The following is a 27,769-nucleotide window of genomic DNA, read 5'->3' as shown; positions in this document are numbered from 1 at the left end:
TATCCCTTACCTTATCAGTCCACCTAATTTTCGACATTTGTCTGTAGCACCACATCTCAAATGCTTCGATTCTCTTCTTCGGTTTTCTCACAGTGCATGTTTCACTACCATGCAATGTTGTGCTCTGAACTTACAGTCTCAGAAATTTCTTCCTCAAATTGAGGCCTATGTTTGATACTAGTAGACTTTTCTTGGCCAGGAATGCCCATTTTGACAGTGCTAGTCTGCTTTTGAAATTCTCCTTGCTCTGGCCGTCATTGGTTATTTTGCTCCCTAAATAGTAGCACTCCTTAACTTCACCTACTTCGTGACCATCAGTCCTTATGTTAAGTTTCTCGCTGTTCCCATTTGTGCTATTTGTTATTAATTTCGCCTTTCTTTGATTTACTCTCAGTCCATATTCAATACTCTTTGGACTATTCATTTCATTCGGGAGGTCATGGAAATCTTCTGCAGCTTCACTCAGCATAGCGAGGCCACTAGCGAATTGTATCATTGATATCCTTTCACTTTGAATTTTAATTCCAATCCGGAACCTTTGTTTTATTTCCATCATTGCTTCTTCAATGTTGAGATTAAACAGTAGGGGCGAAAAACTACATCCCTATCTTACACCGACTTTAATCCAAGCAGTTCGGTCTTGGTCGTCCACTCTTCTTATTCCCTCTTGGCACTTGTACATATTGTATACTGCCCGTCTCTCAATATAGGTTACCATTATTTTCCTCAGAATTTCGAACACCTTGCATCATTTTACTTTGTTGAACGCTTTTTCCAGGTGATGAATCTATGAGTGTATCTTGATTTTTCTTTAGTCTTGCTTACATTATCAACCACAACATCAGAATTGCGTCTCTGGTGCCTTTGCCTTTCCTAAAGTTAAACTGATCGTCATTTAAAACATCCTCAATTTTCTTTTCCGTTCTTCTGTATATTATTCTTCCAGCAACATGGATGCATGAGTTGTTGTCCGATAATTCTCACTCTTGTCAGCTCTTGCAGTCTTCGGAACTGTGTGGATGATGTTTTTCTGTGTCAGATGGTATTTCGCCAGACTCACACACTCTACACATCAACGTGAGTAGTCGTTTTGTTGCCACTTTTCCCATGATTTTGGAAATTCTGATGGAATGTTATCTATCCCTTCTGCCTTATTTGATCTTAAGTCCTTCAAAGCTGTCTTAAATTTTGATTCCAATACTGGATCCCCTATGTCTTCTAAATGGACTTCTGCTTCTTCTTCTAGGACATCAGACAAGTCTTCCTCCTCATAGAGGCCTTCAGTGTACTCTTTCCATCTATCCACTGTCTCCTCTGCATTTAACAGTGGAATTTCCATTGCGCTCTTAATGTTACCACTTTTGCTTTCAATTTCACCAAGGTTGTTTTGACTTTCCTATATATTGAGTCAGATCATCTGACAATCATTTGTTTTTCGATTTCTTCACATTTCGCATGCAGCCATTTCCTCTTAGCTTGCCTGCACTTCCTGCTTATTGCATTCTTCAGAGACTTAGACTTCTATATTCATGAATTTCCCTGAAAATTTTTGTAGTTCCTTCTTTCATCGATGGACTGAAGTACGAGGTCTATTCGGAAAGTAAGGTCCGATCGGTCGCAAAATGGAAACCACTGTGAAAATCAAAAATGATTTATTTGAAACAGTTAGCTACACCTTCCAGCTACTTATTTCATAGTCGCCGCTCCGATTTAGACATTTATCGTACAGTTTACCAACTTTCCAATGTCTCGTAGCGGAAGCAAGCCGCCTGTACTTCCTGCCAATTCTCTACGCTGGTCTTCAGCTCGTTTTCTGTCCCAGAACTTTGTTTTCATAACTAGCGGTTCATGTGAGCAGAGATGTAACTCAGGGAGAATCAATTACGGGCTCTATTGTCAGTGATCAAACACTTCCCATCGAAAATGCTGCAGGAGCATCTTCATTGCCCCTTCAGAGTGCAACCGAGAAGTGTCATGCAGAAGGAGATTTATGACAGTTAAGTTATGTGGGCTGCATGACATCAGGCGAAATGTCACACCACGCCCTCGTACTTGGCGGGAGACACTATTGTTCTAAGCATCTCTGTGCTCTCAGAATTGGGAAGAGCGACATGACCCGATCAAAGGGCGTACTAGAGACACTACCCAACATACCTGTGCAAAGCTTCATCAGATTTTCAGTGTGGCTTCCATTTCGCACTTCATCGGACCTTATTTTCCGAATAGTACTCGTATTTCTTCTGTTACGTATGGTTTCTTCGTTGTTACCTTCTTTGTACGTATGTCTTTCATTCTAACTTCTGTGATTGCTTTTTTTAGAAATGTCCATTCGTCTTCAACTGCACTGCCTACTGAGCTATTCCTTATTGCTGTGTGTATATCCTTAGAGAATTTGAAGCATATATCATCATTCTTTACTATTTCTGTATCCCACTTCTTCACGTAACGATTATTCTTCCTAACTAGTCTTTTAAAGTTCAGCCGATTCTTCATCACTACTACATCGTGATCTGAGTCTACATCTGTTCCTGGGTATACCTTAAAAATCAGTACCTTATTTTGGATTCTCTGTCTGACCATGATGTAATTTAACTGAAATCTTCCTGTATCACCCAGCCTTTTCCAAGTACACTTCTTTTTGTGATTCTTGAACAGAGTATTCGCTATTCCTAGCTGAAATTTATCACAGAACTCAATTAGTCTTTCTCCTCTCTCATTCCTGTCTCAAGCCCACATTCTCCTGTAACATTTTCTTCTACTCCTTCCTCTACAGTTGCATTCCAGTCCCACATGACTGTTAGATTTTCATCTCCCTTTACCTACTGTATTACCCTTTCAATATCCTCATATACTTTCTCTATCGTTTCATTTTCTGCTTGCAAACTCAGCATATATACCTGAACTATCGTTGTCCGTGTTGGTTTGCTGTCGCTTCTGATAAGAACAACCCTATCGCTGAACACTTCACAGTAATGCAGTACCTTCCTATTTATAACGAATCCTACTCTATTTATAACGAATCCTACTCTATTTATAACGAATCCTACTCCTGTTATACCATTTTGTGCTGCTGTTGGTATTACCTTATACTCATCTCATCTAGATTGAGCTTATTCAATTCCCTTTTCAGATTTTCTAGCTTCCCTACCGTGTTCAAGATTCTGACATTCCAAGTTTTCAAATAATAAGAGAGATTATAGTAGTAATAATCGTTATACAAACATGTTAAACGTTTGCATTATCATTTTTATATAAAGCATTCTGCCAACAAATGATATACTAGTGCTAAATGGTCAGTTCTTCTAGTAATGCTTAAAATGAAAGCCATTTAATGAAGTATTACACATCATGAAAAAATCCTGTTAAGAATAGAAAGAGATTTTGAATTTAGTTACATCCTCAGTGACGTATCTGTCATGAGCTGGAAATTTGTTGTATACTTTTATATTTGAATAATGTACTCCTCTCTGTAACACACTGCTATGTTTTCATATTTTTATGAAGATCATGTTTACTTCTTATATAATTATCATGACATGCATTGCTGGTTTTATAAATGATATGATTGTTCTTCATTAAGCACATTAGTGACAAATGTAGCGACATGGCATGGTGAGTATCTCCACTGTTTGAATAAACGTCTACAAGAGCACCTAGGATACACTCATAGTTTCAGTGGCGGTCTTTGTGCAATAGAGACTTTATTTATTGTGAGTGATTTCGCCAGACCATGTCATACTTCACAAATAAATGGATGTATCCGAGATATGCAAAAGTGCTTGTTTTCAAGTCAACAGGTGCAACTGACCAAATGCAAATGCTGCTGAATTCATACTTTTACATAGGTCAATGATGTGAACTGACCAGTTTATGTTGTCATTAATACGTATTCCTAGGATTTTGAAAGACTCAACCCTCAATGTTTCTTTGCCACTACATTTTAGTTTAAAATTTTCCTGTTTTTTGTTTTTTATTTGAAACTGAAGGGACAGAGTCTTTGTTAACTTCGAGGGACGCACCATTTAAGCTGGACAATCGAGAGCATGTTTCAACATTTTGGTCTCAGTATTTCTAGACTGCAGTTTCTTACTATGTCAGTCATAACGACTGTGTCGTCTGCATATAAGTTTTTTTGGGTCATTAATCATGGAAGGTCACTGATAAAGACTGATAAAAGTAGGAGACCAATACTCCATATTTCATTGTTCCCCACTCAGATCAGGCAGATACCATTGCAGAGTTATTCAGTACTACCTTCTGCTTTCTATTATCTACACGTTAATCAAGCCACATCCCTACTATACCATTTAAGCCTTACTGTTTGGTCTTCTTAATAGAATTTTGTAATCTGGACAGTCGAATGTTTTAGACAGATCACAAAAGATTCGAACAGGTGACATATTGTCATTTGTGGATTCAAGGGGTTGGATGACAAATGAGAATATGACCCGTTTGGTTGTAATACAAATCTGGAATTCAAAGTGATTTTCATTAAGGACATTATGTTTATGATTATGATCCATAATTCACTTGAACATAAGTTTCTCTAGGATTTTAGGATGACCAGTTAGTAATGAAATCGGCTGACTGCTGAAAATCTCAGCTGCGTCACCTCTTGTGAACAGTGGTCCAACAATTGCACATTTGAGTCTATTGGGAACAGTATCTTGATTTGGAACCTCGTTAAAAGTGCATTACAAAGAAGTTTCAGAATAAATGTCCAGCAGTGCTTCGTTACTTTGGTCTATGTGTAGCCCATACAGGTGGAAATTTTATTTTCCACTTGGTTTATTTATTACCTTTTCAATCTCATCTGTTGTGATAATAGGCTTTTGTAGGCTCATAGCCTCAACGCTCTCAACCACAGACTATTAGCAACCAACATGATCCACTACTGTCAAAATATGTTTCATCGGTATATTGGCAACTATCTCACTTCCGTCTACCATGTTTCCATTACAACACACTTTGATACAGTCGATAACCTCTGAAATTTTTCCTGTCTCCATTTTTACCATCTTCCACAATCAGAATCAGAATTTTATTATTGTTATATTCACACATAAATCATTGAGTAAAGGAGAGGAGACTTCTCAGTATGAATAACGTCACTGAGATATGAGCCCAAAAATCAAAACTTAATCTTAATTTGCAAAAATAATTGGAAATTTATTTCATTACTCTACAGATAAATCTTTATCACCATTTAAATTTTCACATTGACATCTATTGACATGTCTACGGGTAAAGTTTTAGTCTATAAGATGGTAACATACATCTGTTAAAAACGGTATTTTATGAATAATATTCCAGATTGGTACAGGTAAAGACAAACAATTTGTAAGTGTGAAATGTTTAGATTCCTAATAAAGGTTGGCATGAATCCTTAGACTTAATATAACACATATTTGAAAATATTACACGTATTTGTAATAATAGTTATTTGAAGTAATAAATTGTTATTTGCATTACTTGTATTCCACAAAATATTATTGCAAATCTTACAGTAGATAGAAAATAGCTGTTTAGCCTGTTTGTCAAGTGGCTTATTTGAGAAGAGGATAATTTTTTTAGAAATATCCCCAGGAATCTGTCAGCATTTGGTTCCCTAACTTTCTGATTCTTATGAGTTAATTAAAAGTTGCATGAGTTTCAGTGTTTATTTTTAAAATGTGTTACTTTGGTTATTTTCATTTTTAATTTTAATCCATTTACATGAAACCAATGTTACAAGGTATTTAGGATATCAATGACACTTTGAGAAATTTGTTTTGTCATCTCATTTTCAGTGAGTACAGATGTGTCATCTGCAAATAAAACAGAGTGGGATTTTATATTTAGAGGCAAATAGCATTTGGACTAAAATGGAATCATCTGGGATTTCTTGTGAAATATTTTTCGATGCCGGGAAACAGTTTACTGCCCCTGATGTTGCAACTACCCTTCGCTCTCTATCTGTTAAATATGATTGAAACTACTGTTTATTCCATGTTTTTCTAGTTTTGGTAGAAGAAGAGAGTGGTTTACACAGTCAAAAGCTTTCATAAAGCTACGTTCACACACACACAACCAATGTGATGCCACAGCCTGTGGCTTTCTGTTTTGATACCATGAGCTAATGTTCACACAAGACGTAACAAATTCCAAGTAGTCGTAAAGCTTTCAACACAATGTCATGAAATCATATGGGCGTATATTAATTTTATAGTCCAGGTTATGGTATTAAATCTGTGACAGGAGTTAAATAGAAGGTAGATGAGTACGAAATGTTACATCCAAAAATAGATTTTGTGCGGGGATAAATCACAGACCATAACCGCATTTACCAAAGAACTCATAGTCAAAGACGAAAATGCTGTCTGCTGAGGCACACTATCCAGTAGGTGGTATGTATAAATATTCATTTGCAACCATGCCACTCTTGCAAGATTTTAGAATCTTTTGTATTTATTAATCTAGGCATTTCGAATAATTAATCTGTAGTTTAACAGCTACCGCATCACACTAAGGGGCTATTTCCCACATATAATTCACAATTTATACTGTGCTTGCTCTCACAACTAACAAAGACTACATGACTCGCTTTTTTGGTTACATATAAAGTTTATTTCTTCAATCATCAAAAAATATTTTGACATTGTTGGATAGGCCTACATCATTGGTTTGCAAATATATTACACACACACACACACACACACACACACACACACACACACACTCACACACATACACACAACCACACACACTATTACAAAATATTAAACGTAGGTTGCTGTTTCTTGTAGTTCCAGAAGCTGCCGACTACTTTTTTTCAGTACTAACATGAAAACACATTGAAATCGAATGGAATACTGCAGAAATTACTCCACAGCTATGACAGAGTGCTCGTGTTTTGAAATAAAGCCGCCAGGGATCAGTGGTGAGAGTAAAATGGCTTAAGTAAGTACAACAAAGCTGAACTTTTTGTGGCATGACGAAAGTTGCGTAGCTTAAGTTGAACCACTGAAAACTGGCAGTTCACACATGCAACTTCATTGCAGCTGTAATATGCCCCTCGCTGTGGCGATTCTGTTGTTTCGTGTGATACCCAGCTTACGCTACAGAAAATTCCTGTGAGCTTTTATCATTTGTCCAGAGATAAGAGCAATTCGTCAACAAATTTTTTAATGCTGCCTATTGTACCGTTCTCTTCTTGAAACCAAACTGAATTAATGTGATTGCATTAGAATTTACTAGAAATTTTGGAACTGGATTCCAACAGCTTTTTGGAACCCTTTTGAAAATAATGAGAGACGTTTAATGGTCACTACTTTCTTACATTTTCCTTTCAGCCTTTCTTAAATAATGGCTTTACTATTGTACACTTCAGAGTATCTTAGGAGAATCCTTCTTCAAATGACTGGTTTATTATTTCGGAAAGGGGTTCTGTATTATTATATAAACTGTTCTAATTACTCTACTGGATATTTCGTCCCATCCAGTCAAATTTTTATTTTTAGTGGATAGTGATACTTTTTCTACATCTTTAGCTGCAATTTGCTCAAATTTAGTTACAGCTTCTCTGTTATCCTGATTGAAATCGAAGGGTTGGACGTTATCTAGGTAACCACTTACATCATCTTCTTATTTTGATACATTTTTTTTGAATCATTGAAATATTCTCTTATTTTGAAGGATTTACAAAGATTTGTCACCTATCTTAATTTTGGAGGTCTATGAGACCTAGTACAGATTGTATGACTGAACATACCGAATTTGACATATTTGTATGGTTCAGAATGAACTTTTTGTGTGCCAGTTCTTTTCTTGCCTTTACCAGCCTTATAAATACATTCTCTATAAAATCTAAATTTTTTTTTTCATTACATTATGTAACTATCTTTTTCCTGGCACTTGACTCTTTTATACCAGCAGTTACCCATTTCAGTTTGCTTGTCTTTATTTCATGACAGACTGAAGAGGGGAATATTTCATTGAAAATACGCAAAAAAAAATTCAAGAATTCTGTCGTAATCTTAGAATTTGCAGTACACTGATCTACTGCCCAGATTATACTTTGCTTACTGACGCATTGCTTGATGCACGTTTTTCTAATGGCTGGTTCATTTATTTTGGTAGCTCCAAATACAGTGCAGAATGCTCAGAAATCCAAATTATTTTTATATTATTATTTGATGTGTCAGTTTTAGAATTAACGAACATGGTCTTGAATGTTTGCAATCACATTATTAAGGATGCTGCAGTATAATTTGTAGTGCTCCCTATCCTATGCTTCATTAGAATTTCTGAATGAAGTAAAAAGCATTCTACTTTTTTGCTTGATGTTTTGATGCCGTGAGAGACTCATTGTCTAGCGCAATTACTCAAGTTGGTACATTTTGAAATTCTCTTAGGAAATACAGATACAAAAAGGTTAACAGACTGAGTCAATTTGTCATTGACATTTTTAACCTGATATACTGTGTCACATTTTAACTGGTGCAAGCACCTACTGAAGGATTCTGGATTCTTGCTGATGATTCATCTAAAATTCCTGTTGATGAATCCAAAAATTATTAAGAGAGCTAACATCATGCAGCTGCCCCTCAGGGTCAGAAACATCATTTAAGATTTGTGTTACACACATGTTATCAATTCTACTTTTGCCTACAAAAATAGATCGCTCAGACCTGTGCAGTTCTTTGTCGCTATTTTTGGGGAGAGTCAACAACTGTCCTTACTTTAAAAGAACTCATTACATTCTCAAAATCTGTTTATCATTATTACAGGTTAGAAAATTTACGTTAAAATCACCAAGCATGATTATTATGATGTTCTGTGATAGAGCAGGAAATCGGCTGTGTTCTTTTCCAAGGAACCATCAAAAATTTGGCTTGAATGATTCGCAAAATCATATTAAAATTAGACTGCTGGATTGGAATTTGATGCTCACTATTTGCAAACTGAATTCTTGTGCTTTATCTACTATGGCATTTCAATTGTTACATAACTGAACACTAGATTCTAAAAAATCTACAAGCCATACAGATCGTTTGAAAAGTTGGGTTGTGCATGCTGATAACTTAAACATGCTTGTATAAGGAAAGAGTTCGAGATTGTACTGGACATAAATGATGTTTCTTGTCACGTAGCAAGGATAGTGTATTATTTAATTCCAGACGTATCTGTTGGTCTCATTAACAATATGATATTGTCAAAGGTCCGTGTAGTATCCACATAAATCAGGAGTACTTATATAGCCAACACCGAGAAAAATTTTACAGCTGAACTTGAATGCACATTCATATATCACAGATCTTCTTTAATTTTGACAGTTATTAATTAACTGATTATAATACCCTATTCCTGCCCACAAGGCAATAGTTTTTCCTGTGTCCATTGGACATAAAAGAGGAGCCATATGTTGCTCGTGTGTTTATAGATGACAAAACTGGCCAGATTTGAAAGACATCACTGTAATCTGAGCATCTCTGTTGAACTTTTTGAGAGAACAGTATATTTTGTAAGTACTGAACTCTATATTTAAACATAGTTTTGCCAAGGCACATCATAATATGAAAAACAAGAAACACTTTACTCCAACACACTTTCAGAAAGACATAGCATAATATGAAAAATATAGAACAAATACTCATGGTGGCTGTGGTGCCCACAAATAAAACACTAATATTTTATATACACTTGCACAAATACTGCATAAGGTTAAAATAACAGATAATGATGAAAATATTAGTTAAATTGGTTAAACTTTGCTTTAAACAAGTCCAGTAATGACATACATATAATGAAAAAGTAATCAATGTCATATTGGAAGAAAACAGTCTCTTTAATAACAATGAATGTGTAACCTCCCCCTCACTTATCGACCTTAATGACAGTGAAAAATTAAACCGTGTGTACGTAATGGAAATTTAGGAAAAGCAATCCTCACCGAAGTTAATCTGTCGGTAAAGAGGGAGGAAAGGGTTACATCTAAATGAAAGGAAAATGCAAATGAAATTGATGGAAATTAATTTTGGGAAAAGGATAAAATTAATAAAGTAAGTAAATGTGCAGTCGTTACATTAACAGTTAACTGGCGTTAATTAGATTTTTGAGATTTGGGGAAAATTACGGTCGCCAGTCCTATGGACAACTACTATAGTAACTGAAAATGAAAGATTAATGCACATATAATTAGCACTAAAAGAACTGAAGGTTGACACGTGTTGTGTGAAAACTGAATGTTTGTCGGAAGTAATAAATTTCGCTACACTCTGACTAAATTTAGCAAAAGAATTACTCAAACCGGAAAATCGAAAGTTAATTTAGTGACTGACATTAATAGTGAACTTTGTTTCTGAAGCACTACGAAATTCAATAAAATAAGGTTAGTCTTGGGCTACCTCAACAATCATTTCAAAAGCTACTTGAATCTACGCAATTTAGAAATAAGAGATTTAACTTTGAACTTGAATTAAATAATTCTGAACAATTAACAATAATAAAATTTAGTACGTACGAAGCTGAGCTGCACTCACAGGTAAGCTAAAATATTGTGCTTGTGTAACCTAAATATTGTAGCCAGCTATGAATACTTTAACTGAACTTTGAAATTAAAGCAGTGAAATGGAATGATATTACTTAGTGCTGGCGTTTGAATTTCAACAACACTCGGATTCATTCCAGAAAAGGAAGGGACCCTGCTTGGTAGCGCAATTAGGGCAATGAGCAACAAAGGTTCATGCTAAGATTCTGTAATTTGCTAATGGAATGGTTTGAAAAGCTGAGGTCTGCCATACAGTTCTAAAACTTTACGTGCTTCCAGGCTTCCTTGTTGGTTGATTGAAGGTTTGAAGTCGTCGGTCGAGGAGGTGGCGACAGTCACTCACTGTTGGCCGTCGCTGTTGAAGAAGCTGGATGTTGGCACGTCTTCTTCTCGACACTGTCACCAGGCGAAACGGGCTCTTGATGTGCAACAGCTAATGCTTCCTATCCGCGACACCGTGTCAGAAACTATCATAGCAAGTCGAGCGCAATTACATGCTGCCAAACCCCGAAAGCGTGGCAACTCGCGGGAGCGTCACACAACACATCTCTCCACCGCCCTACTCCAGCCAGACTCTCTCTGCCCGCGCTCCATGTGGCAGAGTGAACACTACTACAGATCCTAAACACTTTGGTTCTCCACACAACCAATCGATGTATTCGTTCGATAGCATACTTTACCCTAGGCAAGACCCAGCGTAAAAATACAAATAGTATTTACAAAACAAACCAATTATACATCGACATAACTGCATATATATATATATATATATATGGTAAAACAATTACAATATATAAAGACGCAGAAATGTCATATCTTCAGGTAACAAAATAAGGAAAAATCTATAGCACAATAGATGGAAATGGATGATTATGCATTTCCGGCATTACAAGTGTATCTGTGAGGACAAAAATCTTATCAGTGTTATGTTATGTGACCTCTGTCATACCAATATCATACACAAACTGCCACAAATGCTTTAATAAACAATAACCTGACCTCAGCACAGAAAATAACAGTTAATCGTGTGTGAATTCATTATTGGATCAAGTCAGTAAATGGAGTAACATAAACATTAATTTTACCTTTTTTAATGACTTCCTTAGCTGGGTGCTTTTAACAACAACTTTTTACTTAAGTGGCAGTGTTCCTGACTTGGCAGAAAATTAAATAGATTCACAATTGCAACGCAGTGAGAGCCACACAGAGCAGTCGATAACTACATGACATTCATTCAGATGCCTACACCAGAACAGTGAAGACAGAGGACAAAATATCCAAACTAAAACATTAGATGATCAAAACTGAAGCTGTGATAAGGCTCTCTCATCTTTGAACTTTGGAGATACTTTATGAGTGAAAATTATATTAATATTTCGTAAAAAAATATTGATAGTAACGGTTACTTATATTACATGGTACGCTAAAGAATAACAGTTTCAAAACAAAAAGCTAATTACTATATACAGGCACTTACAAACATAAAGGCCAAATTTGATAACACTATGACAGGTTGCTGATCATGGCCATGTAATGGGAGTCATCCTAAGGAATCTGGCATTTCATTGATATGAACCTAAATAAACTAGGTTATTTGTGGGAAACCGGAAAGTACTAAATTAGGCTTTATTGGAATTTGAGCTGTAACCTCTTTGTTGTCAAACTCTCCTACATTATTACACAAAATGAACTTATAGTAATAGCAAATGGTATTTGTGTCAGTAATAAACTACCTCAGTTTCTGAACAACATCTTATTTTGTTCTTGCGCAACAAGCATATCGAAATTTTGTACAAACATCTTTGTAAAGCACAAAGTAAACAAAATTAGAAACAAAACTTCCAATGGACCACTGACATTTGCAAGAATCATATCTCTCTTTTTCTTAAATATAACATCTACTCAAACGAATTCGAGACTGACAGTGACTTTCAGCTGCTTGGGTATAATTTCCTTCACATGACGTTTATTCTGATGTCCAAAGTTTAAAGGACACAACAGAAATAAATTGCCTCAATTAAGTGTATTAAATTTAAAGAGAAAATTCGGTCTAACACTTCTCATGGCTAATATAAATAAGTGTCCAAGGCAGTTTGGTACCTCCACTATATTCAAAATGGCATAAGAAGTTCTGTGAGAGCTCGCAGCTTTTAACTGCAAAGCACTAACGGCTGTAGGCAGAAACAGTTGCTGATTGTAGATCTGTGACAACATTGAGGTGTTGACATAGAGACAGTTATAAAATCATATTATGTTTCGGGTTGAGGTAGGCCCACAAAGCTGTCAGGGATCAGCTTACTCTGACTTAGCTAAAGTACAATATTTGAAACAATTTCACAAATGAATATATATTCTGAAAATGTAGATTAATTAAGTGGATTTTTATCCTGTGAAATTTTTGGTTAATATGAAATATCTGCCAATGGTAATTTCAGGAAATTTCCGTTTATTACCCCTCCATATACAAAATCTTTTATATATTGCTTCAAGAAAATTTTGTTCTGCAATTGTAAAAGTACATTCTGACAAAAATTGTTCAAATGTATTAAAGTTTCTTTTGACATCGGTAATGTGGCTTGTTGCCCCATTCTCCATTTAATTCATTGGAGTCAGAAATCGTGATAGTCGACGTAACAGCAAGCCAGCTCCATACTCCATTTCTTACCTGACACATCATCAACTCCAAAACTATAGTTTATCATTATTTACGTTGGTGTTCGATTTGTTATCTACTTTCAAAATTGTTTGATCACATGTTTTGGTTTTTTGCAGAATTCTGTACATAATGTAAGTGCCTTTTTGAAATGTATAACATTTTTCGATATTTTATAGAACCTTTTTGTAAATACAGTTATGTCAGATTACCAATTATTCTTTCACTTGTAGACAAGAGCATCCAGTTAGATTAGAACGAAACATATCTTTCTTATATAGTTCACAGAATCTTACAAATTAGAAATAAATTAAGTAGTTCACAACAATTCATAGGATCTTTCTTCATTCCTGGTTTCATACAATTCTACAAAGTCTTCAGTTTAGATATCTGGGTAACGATATCATCATGTTTTTTAAGCAGATTTGATGTAAGTAGTATTGAGAAATACAAAAAGACTTAAGTGTAAGCTCTCTCAATCTTTTTGAGTGGAAACAATCCGGTTTGCTTTTTCTAAAGGTTCTTTCAGTCATATTCATCGTACAGATATGCAGTGCATTGCTGTAAAGTTTGACAAATACTTCTAAAGCATTGTTATATGTCGGATTTCGCGCTACACTTGCATCTTCTGTAACTGGGTTTGGTTTCTCTAAGCAACCTTCGATACTTAATTTATCCATGTTAATAGTGGTTGAACTTCGTGGGTGTGTAATGAATAACTTGTAGCAGTATATCATCCAGCCACTTTTTGTAAAGCCTTGTTTTATGCTATGACGTATTGCAAGCATTTCGATATCTTCAACTGGACTAAATCATCATCATGTACGTCAGTGTAACGTTTTCCTACTAAATTGTGAATAATGTAGCTGCTTTTTTGTGTAATACAGATAGTTTGAACAATTTTAAGTTAAGTGATGTTGCACATCGTTCGCCAAACAGGTTTGTTCACAAACAGTATTTTCACTTTACAAGTCAAGAATACTGATCAGAATCCATTACGGATATGGGCCCATATCCTTTTGAGGTGTAAGCACAGAGAACACAAGTTTTTGTGAATACATAACATTTTATTCAAACATACTTTTAGCAAGGGGCACCAGAGCATGACAAAAAAATTAAGACAAGGAAAAATAATCGTAGTTTTTTATGGGATTTCATTAGGAACTTTGTTCAAAACGACCACACAACAATTATTGCAAACAAAGGAAATTCAAGCATTGGTCGTACAAATTTGAAACCGTTTTTTATTATTGCACTTCGATTTCATCACAGAACGATCTTTATTGCAAAACTCATGCACCATATACAACTTCAAACATAGTGTAAATGATTATATGAGTCCACTGGAGGTCAGTCTTTCGCTGAAGGTGACTATTCTGTGATTGAAATCAGTATACTATTACAAAAAACGCTTTCAATTTTATGCGACCAATGCTAGAGTTTCCTTTCTTTGCAATAATCGTTGTTTAACACCGAATATGAATTTGTAATAGCGTTATTAAGTAGCTTTGTTGAGTGGCCTTTTTAAGGCCCGTCCACACGCAACGATCTGTCTGCGCACATCACATCAGCGCAGACAGATCGTTGCGTGTGGACAGAAGATTTGCACCAACCTGAGGTGTGTGCAAACCTGGAAGTTGGAGTTGGAGGTTTGAGCGAAACCTCTCAAATCTGTGGGTTCAAACCACATCTGTGCAGACAAGTTGGAGCGTGTGGACAGGAGTTCGCCGCAAATCTGGCGCGAAATAGCTGTTTGCTCAGTCTAGTGTTCGTATTTGTGCGCATAGGGCATTAAAATGGCTGATACTCGTCAGTGTTCTCGAGAGTTTGTAAGTGAATTCATTAAAATATATAGCAACCACCCATGTTTGTGGAAGATTAAAAGTAAAGAATATAGTGACCGAGAAAAAAAGACAGAAGCTTACAATGCTCTAATTGAAAAATGATGGGCACTTGACGCCTCGGCAAACAGAGAAACGGTAATAAAAAAAATTCGTTGCGAACGGGCGAAATTATTTGCGGATGGATGCCGAAACTTATAATTATCTCTTAAAGCTTGTAACCCCTCATATTATGAGAAAAAATACTTCTATGAGAAGGGCTATTTCTCCTCATGAACGGCTGGCGGTAACATTAAGATTCCTAGCTATAGGAAGGAGCTACAAGGATTTGGAATTTTCAACTGCAATATCGAAACAAGTGTTGAGTAAAGTAATACCCAACACATGTGAAGGTATTTACGCTGTCCTGAAGGATGAGTTCATGAAGGCAAGTCAAGTAAATTAAGTCTGTCAGCGAACTGTTTACCGAAAAGAGTTATCCAAAGTTCAGAAATCTAGATCTGGTGTAAGGGTAAATCAAGTATACCAGCCAACGTTATGGTATTTTGATCTTCTTGGCTTTCTTAGTGATCAAGAAACGCCAAGACCAAGCAGGAGTACAAGTTGAAGATGAAATTGGAGTGTCAATGAGCCAGGAAATGGAACACGAGTTAATGTAAAACAAAACAGGTTGGCCCTGCAACTCTCGCTGCTTTCGCTTTAGCATCCACTGTCTACACCATTTTGACCGCTTTCTCTGTTTTCTGCGGTTGGTCTGAATGTTTTTTGCAACACAAGTTGCGAACACAGACCACAACAGAACTTCCTCCATTTCAATATTTCAGAATAACTGAATTACATTTTTGACGTTTACGGGGAGCGTAGTCGCTTGCCACTGATATTTCTTTTCTACACCGACAGATGGCGGGCGAATAGTAGATTGGGGTTTGTGTCGTGTGAACACACCACATCTGCAGCGATCTTTTGCATGTACAGACATCTGCGCCAATGTCTGCGCAGACAGATCGTTGCGTGTGGACCGGATAGAGCCACAGTTATCATATTCGACTTCGATTATTCAATCGAGGCTACTAAGTTGTTCAATCGATTCAGAGTTGTGGTTGTGACTTCTTCTTTTAGTTTTTGAGTTCACCATCTGTGGCGCTGCATTGCGCGTTTTATCTTTGCCTTGGAGTGTATAACTCTGGTCAAGTGGCGTTGGGGTAATTACGACATCAGTTTGTAAATAGCTCTGTTAAAGGGTGGTTCGTTCGTTACCGTGAATGCGTCATACAGCGCTAAATCTAACATCAGATACAAAATTTGTAACGTTGTGCAACAACAGAGGAATCGTAATTATTGTTTGATGAGTGTTGCCAATTTAATGTTATTGGAGAAAAAGTTTTGTTTGTCAGTGATTGTGTGAAGGGGGCGTGCATTGGGACGCTTGCTGTGTGAGCCTTTTACTTAACAGTGCCGCACATTCGGCGTACGTTAAGACGTTTACTCATGCCGCTGTGGAAGTGAATTGGTGTTTAGTAGCAAATAGATGTTAATTAGACATTGACCAATTTTGTAGGACTCTCAAAATGGATGTTGACAATGACATAAATGAACTGATAGAGAGCGGCCAGCTGCGGTCAGGCACGCCGCTGAGGAGATCTGGTGTTGACACTCCAACTCGCAGGAGGAGCTTGCGAACCAGGTTAGTAGTTTGATTTTATGTTTCATACTTACAGAAATTTTTATTTATGTTGCCCGATGAAACGTTCGCTACAGATTGTTATTTCCCTACGTTGTAGAACTCGAGCTTCAGCTGAAAAAAGTGAACAATCCAGCACTGTTACACGCGTCACTCAAACGCAAACTACAGAGATTCGTTATTCACAAGCTGGCAAAACTTCAAATGACAGCGACGCGTCTGCCGATTACTCTGATACTGATAGGAAGGTAAGTGCAATGTTTGCTGTATTTGCTGCTTACGTTAATTTTGAAGAACATCACACAGTAAACATTGTTTGGATTTGGTGTTTTTGTTTACTTAAAACTGGAATCAGATGCATAATACCATGTTGATAAAGCTTACAGTTTTAATCTTAGTTCAGCAACATAATTGTTTTACATTTAGAAAGAAACATCTTCACGGAAGTCTTATAGCCGAAGAACGGTTGTGAATGGAGCCTCAGTCAGTGAAGAAGATACTGATGATGTTACTGTGAAAGAGGTGGAGCCACGAAATGTAGTAACTAGCACAGAAACTCTTGTTCAAGATGCTGGATATTCAAGTGATGAAGGCGGTAAATCACGTCTGACTGCATACGACATATATAAATCAGTCGAAGATTACTGGGAGTGAGTATTATGTGAAATATCACTTCTTCAGATATTTGTTATTGATAGTTTTAGATTCATCTTGGATGTGAATCTAGTCACTAATTGTTAGCTGCCATTTGTCCCTTGGTGGTATCGCCTTGGTGTGTGTAACTGTTAACAAACAGTGTAAATAATAATTCTCATTTAGTGAAATGGTTTTTTACCTATTGTTGCTGTTATATAACAACGTCTATTGCTCTAAGTTGAGTGGTGACTGTGTCAGATTTTGATGCTGACAGCTAAAGTCGATGTATCCTATCCTACTCATTTAAATTTCTAGCAGAATGAACTTTGAATTTTTGCTTTGCTCGGGCATTTGTTTTGCATCATATTATTAGTAGTCGTTGACACTGTCCCAATTTTGCTCTAGTGTGAGTTGATATCAGCAGAGTGTCGTTATTTTAATTAGGAGAGTGTGGTAGCTTCGCGTAAAATGTAATTCCAAATACGATTTGATTTTTCCATGCCCAATTGGTGCATTTGTTTCGTCTCACAATAATAGAGCATAATTCAGTGTCAAAAACCGTCATCACGATTATTTTTTAATATGTTATTTTGTCTGAGTTAAGTAAATGGTGAGGAACTTGTTAGTGTTGTTTGGTAACATAACTCCCTTAAATTTTAAATGGTAAATTCTGTTTGTATATGCCTAATATGTAGAAGATAATTTATGTATATATTGAAATATGCATCCATGTAACTATCTGGTTTGCTCCCAGTTCTTAGCTAGAGTGCACTGTCAAGTTGTTTTCGTGGAAGTTTCATGATAAAGCCATTCTTCTTTGATCAGAGGTGTCATCATCGACATTGTTTTTGGCGTTTTTTGTCTAGGTTGTTGTGACAGACTTACCTACGTCAGATCAAGTGGTGAGTTTTGATTGTCAAGGGACACCCCCAGTAAATTCCTCATAAAAGCTATCTATTAGCTTAAATGAATGTTTCGGCAACAGAATGATGTGTAATATTTCTTAAGATCTAGGTCGAGAGTTGGGAAAGCCAACACAAATTTTTGTGTTATGTATATAAAAATCATTGGGGGGGGGGACTAGGCAGTTCTATTTAGTTTTATAATGGTTTATTTATATTATTTCATTTGTTGACATCTTATAAAGATCCATCCTAATATCTCAGGAGCCTTTTCAGAAAGTACTTAATTGTAGGTAAGTGCATCATTTGCAAAAGGTGTGAAGTTTCTGTTAATATTGTCTTTCGGGTCATCAGTTTACAACCTGAATAGCAAAGGTTCATGTTAAGTTCCTTTTGCTTCTTTTCATGACAATCCTTCCGAGGTAACACACTAGATCAAGACCGGTGGTTGTCATGAAAGCGTTTCTCTGCTGCTCATAGGTTGGCAATGTGCCAGTTTGGGTAGATGATGGTATGGTACATACATGTAACCAGTGAAAGATGAGAAAAGAGGCAGTGAATTTCTAGCACAAAATTGAAACCACTCACTTATTCGCTGGCTGGGTTGGGAACTAATAGTGCAGCTTTAATTGCTGTGAATCGTAAATGTTTTAACAGTTTTTCCTAAGTATATCGTGAGTTAAGAGGTTTTGGTTAGGTTGTTAAAACACTTGCTCATGTCTTCCAGATGTGCTCAGATTTCAGATGTTGTAGAATATTGAGGTGAGAATGTGACAGTATTCCTTTGTCTCTTGTTTTGCAAAACATCATGTGTCCACTTGTCTCTCATTGGCTGTGTAGGACCATCAGCTGCCAAACCCCATTGCATTCCCATCATAACTTTGGGTGAGTGCTGACAACATTGCTGCCCGAATCATGTTAAGTACGCTACTGGTTCTGATATAGACTTTTACCCATGCTGTGTTATCTTGGTCAAGTAATCTTTAATTCTGTCACATTTATTTGAACACCTATATGATCATATTATTTTTTAATAAATGTTACTATGATGGTGAATCAAATGCTTTTTGGAAGTCAAAAAATGGCATTTAGGATGTTGTGTGAGAAAAGTGCAAGCTAGGCTTCACATGACCAATGAATTGATGCTGGTTGTCTTGGAGGAGGTTCCTTGTAGCTCATTATGTTTGAGCTCCAACAACATTGTGCTTGAGATGCTGAATGTACATTACATTTCCTGTCATTTCATAACTGCTCGTTGAACTAAACTTCAACTTATTCCTAATCATATTCGTTTCTACTCTGTTCCCGTAGATTATACTTTAATGAAAAATTCTCTGTGACCCCCAGTTGCCAGTCTATATAACTAGTAGAAAGAGGACATCAATAAGTACCCATTCTTTATCACACTTTTGAGCCTTACTCGGACTGGAAGTGCGTCCACAATGATTTCATCAATGGTGCATGGAACTGAAATGGTTTCTAATAGAGCTTTATGTGTGACAATTATTTGTATGTGTTAAACAGTGAAAATTACAATACCTGAGGTATTCAGTATGGATAGCCATAATAAGTACTTGGTTCTGCTTGCCTTGGTACATTGATTTTGTCAATTTCTCTGCTGCAGGAAGGAAAAGGTTAGTTGTTGAAGACAGAATTAATACCAAATCTCACTCTGTCATCTACCATACCTCCTGTTCCAAACATATGGTTCTGGCTTAGACCTTTTAAGGCATCCACTTATCATATTATATCATATTGTGTTATCACTGTATGTGGCTTCTTTTGTGAGAACATTTCTGTAGGTAACTCATCAGAAGCAAAACATAATTTTAATCTCACAATTTTAAACATGGCTGACAGCAGCTACTGTATATGTATTTTCAATAAATAAAATATTCATTTAACTGGTTGCATAAGTTCATTGTAAAAACCTTGACCAGGCTTCAATACCATACCTTCTTCAGAAGAGAAGTCCCATAAAATACATTAGGCCTATGTCAAAACTGTAAACGTACGGGATGAGCTAAGAAGTTGAAGCAAGACAGCAGAAAATATGGAGCATAAAATGTTCCATTGGGAACAGTAAAAACTGTTACATGGGTGCAGCTTATTAGATGTCTGTACCTTGTAACAGTAATTACTGTTTCCATGGACGATTTTATTCCCAGTTGTCTGTGTGTTTGCCATGAGCTTCTTAGATCAACATGCATGTTTGCGATGTTAATGTCGTGTAATTTATGTGGCTTTCCTTCTAAAGAAGATACTCTTAGCTGTATTGAAACTTTGTCAAGGGTTTAACAATAAACGTGTGCAACCTGTTTTTTGTATACTTTGTTTATTGAAAACGCAATTTTTGTATTTGATACTGTAGTCACATTTTTAGCTTATTCCTGCATTCATAGAGTTACGGCAAGAATCTGTACTCAGACGATGGTAATACTTTCTTCAAACACTCCACAGTGTCTTTGTTGCAAAGCCAAATAACTTAGCGATCATGTTAAGGTCAGTAAATGACATGCTGACTCTGCTCCCGTTGCTTGGATACTTCGTGGTATCATTTTTTCAAATTCGTTTCTCTAGGATGGAATCACAGTGATGCCAATTTTGAGTACCAGTTAAAAGGAGTTTTCGGATGCAGCATTTGGTGCTGAGCAAGGAGCGTTGCTGCAATCTGATTGGGTCGCTGGGCGGTCCCCAGCCAACCGCGACGTGTCGAATGCTGCCCGAGCCTGTGAAACCGTTGGATCACATCTTGCGTGACCTTGCGATGGTCGTGGGAATCTGCAACTAGATACCGCACAACAATCACGCGTGGAAATATAACCCGTATTTTCGGCCGAGGCTATTGACTCACGATGACATGCGGATTATCCGTACATAGTTCGGCGATTTTCGAAGGAAAAAAATATTCTCATGTATTGTTTTATAGTTGGAACGAATATTTTTGTTTATAATATACTAATACGGATGTGACTCATGTTTTGCCGCGGAAGACGATGTTTACCGCAGTCCCCCGTCGGATGTCCATGAGATATTTGTAGGTTTTTCCAGGTTCATCTTCAGGTAAGTGCCCTTGTAACATGTCCAAGACTGACTTCCTGTCTCTGTCTAGCTCTTTGTCTAGGAGTTGCTGCTCTTTGATTTTAAACCCGCTGTTTCAGGGAAGTTACGCATAATTGATGCAGTGAGCTCCAGTGTAGCACTGATGGTTGTATGTCAAGACTCCAGAATTATCCACTAGGCTAAACCATGTCTCCGCAATATCCTTTCTTCCGGGAGTGCTTGTTCGGCAAGGTTCGTAGGAGAGCTTCTGCGAAGTTTGTAAGGTAGGAGACGAGATACTGGCAGAAGTGAAGCTGTGAGGAGGGGCCGTGAGTCGTGCTTGGGTAGCTCAGATGGTAGAGCACTTGCCCGCGAGTTCGAGTCTTGGTCCGGCACGAGGTTTTAATCTGCCAGGAAGTTTCAGTTAGAGAGTTGTGTGTATGCTCAGTAACTGTTCATTTGCATGTAGTTACACGTATACGTTCCTTATCTTGACATAATTGTTATATTTTGGGGAAATAACCATTTTGACTCCCGCGATTATTTGAATCTGTGGCCCGACCCGAAACTAGTCATCAAGTAAATAAAACTGAAATTTGCAGCTTCGGCTGTTTTTACGTTGTATTGATTACAAGTTGCTGCCCTGCAATTACTCCAGCATGTTGGAAGTTCGCAAAAACACATAACATACCGAGAAAACTGCTAAAAATGAGCTATATGCTAAATTGAAGTGTTTCATGCAGAATCGCTTGAACACATGCAAAATTTAGCCATAAAAATGCTAAATTGGTGTCACTGTCTGTGTCCGTGTATTGTTAAACACGCCTCTCTACTGCAGCATAAGGGAAGTCCCAACGATGATGATTCCCGTGCTGAGTGATTGATAGTCTGTGGTACTACAGACATCGCCGCCTTGCCGTTTTGAATATTTGCCTTGCTGCAAACAAGTTAATTTCGCGACTCGAGGCCTCTGACGAATTTGCGGTTGTGTGCGGCCGAGTGAACATGTCTCATTTCGTTTCCATATGTAATGGATTAGGAATGCGGTGTGGGCACAAAAGGTCAAACAATTGAGAATCGCATAATGTTGATTTTTGTTATTAACTGCCACTTACACAAGTTGTTCAGTATGAGCACCAGAGACGTCGACGAGATGCTGCACAGCTTCACATATGCGTCTGGTGGCCAAATTTGGAACAATTTTTTTCCAGTGTAAATCTGTTTCGCATTAGCGTGTCTACGAAGTTTCGCTGCCGTATGATAAATACAGCCAACACGGGACCTTCAAGAGTAGCTGCACATTTGTCTTTACATTATTTTCAGCTCTGGCGTCAATGTTGCTTTCAAGAGTTCTATTTTACAACTCCTACATACTCTCATAATCAAGTCAAGTTTGTAGATGAAGTCGCTGACTCCAGATGAACTCTCTTGACCAAAGAACTGATGACCTCGCTGTTTAATCCCTTAACCCGCAACCACTTCATAGTGCTGCACTTTTAATGTTCAGGAGTGTAGGTGAGCAGTATCAGAGTCACAGTGCTGTAATACGCGGTTAGGTGAGGGGGAGATCGTTTTCACATTTGGGAGCAGTATCGATGCGTCTTTTGTGAAACGAATACAACTAAAAAACTTAAGTTTCGGAAATGACCTCATTTGCTTTTTATGTTAATCCTTGTGTAGTCGAAAGTGATGAGTGGTCTGAAGACTACAAAATATCTGTGTCGCTATCGGCAAGGGTATCAGAAGTGATAAGCGCGTGAGAGAGAGAGAGTGAGTATATACATACTTTTCTGCGAGTCGCAGAAGGGTATAGATAACAGAGACTTGATAAATTTGACGATTTTTGAGATTGGGGAGGTTTTTGATACAATTCTGCTCCATCATTCAGTAAATAAGATAGGAGCCAACGAAGTATCTGATCAGATATGAGGCTATATCGCGGGTTACTTGTTCGGTACTATGCTGTTATGAAATAGCCTAAGAGACTAGTATACTATATGATTGCCTTAACAGATAAATGTGTAAATGTACATGTATACCCGACAAGCCAACTTACAATGCAGCAATGAAGTTACATAACATCGGATATCCCCCTGCATAATGAAAGATAGTGTTGCACGATTTCCTAATTGGCGACTACATATTCTGTAATCTAGATTGCTGAGTGTATCGTCAACGTATAACACGACATCGTCAACTGACACTAGGCGGGTCGTTCGGGAGTATCGGATCAGTTGGAAAGCGTTGGCGAGATGCGGAGTCAGGTTGCGGCCACACCCTCTGGCGACTGCATTCCAGTCTTGGGCCGCGTCGCTCCGCCTCTAGCTGCCGGGGACACGTTCAGTTTACGCCAACCAATTATCCATGCAAATCGTGTCCATACTTCAGGTTACGAGATTACGACGCGAACTGGAAGTAAGGAACTTGGCTCTCCGGCTGCGTTTGGGCACGAGCCATGTGAGCGAGTGGGATTTTCCGCCGCCGCCCAAAGCGATGCTCCTGCGCACGCACGCGAGTGGGGCCCGCGCCGCATGTATGTTTGAGTACAGTGTACACCGGCGACTGCTGCGGCTGCGTGGGCGGCTACCGCGTCAGCCAGCGCGCCTTTTCAACGGCCGCGCTTACGTCACCCCTGCAGGGCGGCGTCATAGGGACGCAGTCAGTTGTGCGCTGCGCTGGCCCACTGTAGGCGGCGGTGATCCATCGCGATTGCTTTTGCAGTCAGGGACACGGTTCCTTCTAGGCGCCTACTGCCTTACCGATTCCTCTATAGATGATGAGCTGCAACCAAGGGGATGGCAACACAACGAAACACGCTGCAGTCTTCGAAAGTTTCAATTAGCTCGCAAGCGCTCGTTAGCGACAGGACAACGTTCAGTGGGACTGCGCATTCGCAGTTGCGAATCACGGCGCGGCGACAAGTTCAGAAAGAACTGATTTACACAAGCAAGAAGACAAGGAAAACACCGACAGAAGGATCTTCTGACGAATATTCAGAAGGCTTTTATCCTGACAAAGCATATCTACTGCTTGCATCTTGATGGAGACATCATTAGCTCTTTGTTTATTTTGCTGGGGACTTTGTTCTTTCAAGCAAACTTCTTGGTCGTGTGACCAAACTCTTTAAGTACAGCAATTCCTATCACCGCAATGAATAAGCGGTCGTCACTAATATAAGGTTACTTCAAACAAAGGACCTAAAGTGCCGCTGTATACCCGGCGGTTTTCGACGGACGGTTTTGTTTTTCTTAAAAGGATAATAATAATAATATTCGTGTTATTTGCGTACATGCGACTGTTTTGGTGACACGTATGTGTCTTCCTTGTGATGTGATTTGGTTTAACACTGGCGACGAAGGTAATTCGTTAGCATGTGTACGTGTATTGCTCTAAAGCATTGGTAGTCAACCTTTTGGTCCTAACAGTCTTCTGATGGGCGTTGCAGCTTTTACATGTGGGCGGTAGGCGCTGTAGAAACATTTTCATTAGGCTTACCCAAAATTATGACAAAATGTTTGGTAAATAATTACTATTATATGCTTGAACTTGCTGTAACCATAATGTACCGCTGATAACCTCGGCGTTGAGCGCCCGTAAGCACCAACCAACGATAATTTACAAATGTAGTAAAATAAAATTACCTCCCTACGTTATATTTATCATTACTGTGGAACAGTGGGAGGTTAGAAAATTTTATTACTAAAATAAATAAAAAATGGGCGATATGTTAAAAGGTTTGAGTACCCTACTCTAGAATGAGTTACCAATCTAGAGAGAACTACTGACTGCTCTGAAGAAAATCTTTCTCCACCTGCGACCCTCCCTCCCACATTCCCTCCCACCATTGTACGCAGTAAGCATGCTTTAACGCTGTCTTCGGCGCATCGTTTTCGTCATTCATGACGTGCCCTGTACCATGTACTGCAAGCAGCCGATGCCCTTGAGAGAACGGGAACCGATTGATCTACAGCACAAGGCAGACACGCTAGGACGAAAGCGTTCACCAGTTCCCATTGTTCTGCGGTCATCACCGAATTATGACGTAACGTTTTCTGCGTCTCACGTGACGACATGTGCAGGTGTGCACTCGTTATGGCCTCTCACACGTGCAGTCGCAAGATCGCTGTCAAAATACATGTATTTGGGACAAATTTTTCAACGCCTTTAGCTGTTAGGAGAAAAGCGCGTTCGTGCCTACCCGTGTTTCGCATTTGTTTTCCTAGCGTCACTCGTTGTGACGTTTGCTTTTCAAGTCTTACTCATTCGTAACGCCTAGCATAGTAGTCAACAGAAAACATATTGCATGGTACGGGGAACGCCTACCGAAGTACTTTATCGGAATTACCACCGGTTTCGAAGTCGCAAGGCGTTTATATCAGTATCTTAACCTAGTTTAGTGTCCGCTACATCGCCCGCGCAGACCGTATGGTTTGCACACTTTTTTCTTTTGTTTTTATTTAATGGAAATATTGTTCACAAATTGCAAAATCTTGTAAATTTGCACTTCAGTTAAGGTCATGGTCTTTTCAAATCTAGTTCAGACCAGCAAGCGATTCTGGTCGCCAGAGTCCGAGTTCTTTGTTAATCCTGCCTTTCGAGTTCTTGTGGTGATATTTCCATAGAATCTTTCATCCTCTAACACCTTTTCAAGTACCAGTTTTCATAGATTTAACTTTAGATATGTTTTAATGTAACGGAATACTTTAATAAAAATGTCCGACCCCTATTTCACCCCTTCAGGAGTTGAATTTCCAAAAAACACAGAAACATGTATTGTTTTCTTTCTAACGGAGAAGCTCAATACGAATTTTCAGAGTTTTAGTTGCGATTACAGCCGTCTCTGAACCACGGCACACTAAGTGATTTCTTCAGCTCTGCCTGGTTACTTATTTATCCTAGACTGTAGTCTTAAATATAAATTATTTTATTTACATGTTACTAGAATTTTTCCACTTCTGTTGTTGAAATTTTCTGCAGTCGAACCAATCGCTAGCCCAATAATTTAAACAATTGAATAATGAAAAAAGACTCATGAGGAAAGTAACGTACGGCTCAAAATCTCATATCTCTTATATAACTATCTTTGTACTGTATTGTTCGATCGAAGGAAGGGATAGTAACGCCGCCTCCTGATGGACTATACATAGTGAAGCCCTTTACTGTTCAGTACAGTTGGATATTTTTCGAATCTTCGTGTTAGCCCCCGTTGCGGCTACAGCATTGGGGGTCGTGAAGCACCCATGTTGTGCGACCGGCAGTATTGAATTTCCTGCACACCTGCTAGCTAGTACCGCTTACGAATTGCCAGGTGCTGTTTTCAGACAGTGCTGTAAAATGCACCAGGCTTACGGTAGCGTTTTGAAAGTATGCTTAGGCAATTTCCAGTGCGTTACTAAACATTGTTGAAACTTTTATGATTCCGACTCAGATTCATAGTTCCCACGACATTTATTAATACTGCTTCCGTCTGGTAGGTTTAATAAAGTGGTCGCTCGCATTCTAAATTTGATTAGAATATGTGTCACATAAAATAGAAGAATTTTCCATGTGCGGCTGGCTTTAAAATAGGAAGTGAAAGGTAAGTGGTGTAGCTCGTTTCAGAATTTGTTTCTTACTGTAAAATGGAGCTTTAGAAGTGAAGATGCTTTAACTGTAGATGTCGACAATATTGGTGTCATGGTGTTTTGGTAAATTGATGGAATGGCAGCCAGCCTATTCACTGTGTCGTGCGTTAACGGTTTCCCACTGTAACGCTGGTGCGTGGACTGTGATGCCGTTGGTACCAGACCACGCCCTGTCACGTCCTGTCTCCCCCAGCACAAAAAAAAAATCGATAAAGGTGCGTGTAATCTACCTGATGCACTTCCTAGGGTGCAAAGCCGTAGACAAAGCTCCTCACCAGACACTCTTGTGTTGTACGGGTTTCGCTCTTCATAACAAGACTGCGGACGATCCGATGCCGTTGACCAGTGGTTGTGAAATGATAATTTTTCTAAATTTATCACAATAGATGCGTGGCGCTAAAGACAAATGAGCGTTGGTAAAAATTGTGTCGTAATTGAAGTAACAATTTATTTGACCCCACTTTAAATTTTTGAGGAAAAATGTTAATTCCGCGTGTTTTTTAGTAAATAGTGCGTCGTATTCTTTTTTATTATAAGAACGAACTGTCAACGCTTGCGTGAATGTCTTCCCTCATATGCAGCCAAAGTAACTGAATGCAAGTCACTGCTGCCCGGGACATGTACTCGCTTGATATGTATCATCTGGTAATAAAGTACCGAGCTACAGGCTCTGACAACTCTACAAAGCCAGTGGATGACAAATAGCAAGGCTGCCAGTTAAATTGCGTTGGGTCTTACAATGTGTATTGGGAACTACTGTTGCTGGAGAGCAACATTGACAGTTACTGAGTTAAAAACGATTTTCTGGACGTAAGCTCTTTTCACGAGAACTAATTTATAGTTTAGTGAAGGAATTTTCATC

The 27,769-nt window shown here is 38.2% G+C and overlaps 1 protein-coding gene across 3 annotated transcripts in view; it reads left to right on the top strand.

The window, feature by feature from the left end:
* The first annotated feature begins 16,257 nt into the window (after positions 1-16,257).
* The window catches only part of LOC126236181 (klaroid protein-like), a 171,422-nt gene continuing 159,910 nt past the window's right edge, over positions 16,258-27,769 (top strand). For 2 of the 3 annotated variants that reach the window (XR_007544884.1, XM_049945278.1), the window contains exons 1-3: positions 16,258-16,706; positions 16,804-16,951; positions 17,130-17,353. Coding sequence is in view for 2 of the 3 variants with exons in the window: in XM_049945278.1 (XP_049801235.1) it covers positions 16,591-16,706; positions 16,804-16,951; positions 17,130-17,353 (488 nt within the window). In the remaining variant the exon portion in view is untranslated. The remainder of the gene's footprint in view (positions 16,707-16,803; positions 16,952-17,129; positions 17,354-27,769) is intronic. The other variant, XM_049945279.1, reaches the window with a different exon arrangement.

The sequence above is a fragment of the Schistocerca nitens genome, chromosome 2, assembly GCF_023898315.1.
Source record: "Schistocerca nitens isolate TAMUIC-IGC-003100 chromosome 2, iqSchNite1.1, whole genome shotgun sequence".
Taxonomy (NCBI): domain Eukaryota; kingdom Metazoa; phylum Arthropoda; class Insecta; order Orthoptera; family Acrididae; genus Schistocerca; species Schistocerca nitens.
This window is presented reverse-complemented; position numbering and strand designations above follow the sequence as displayed.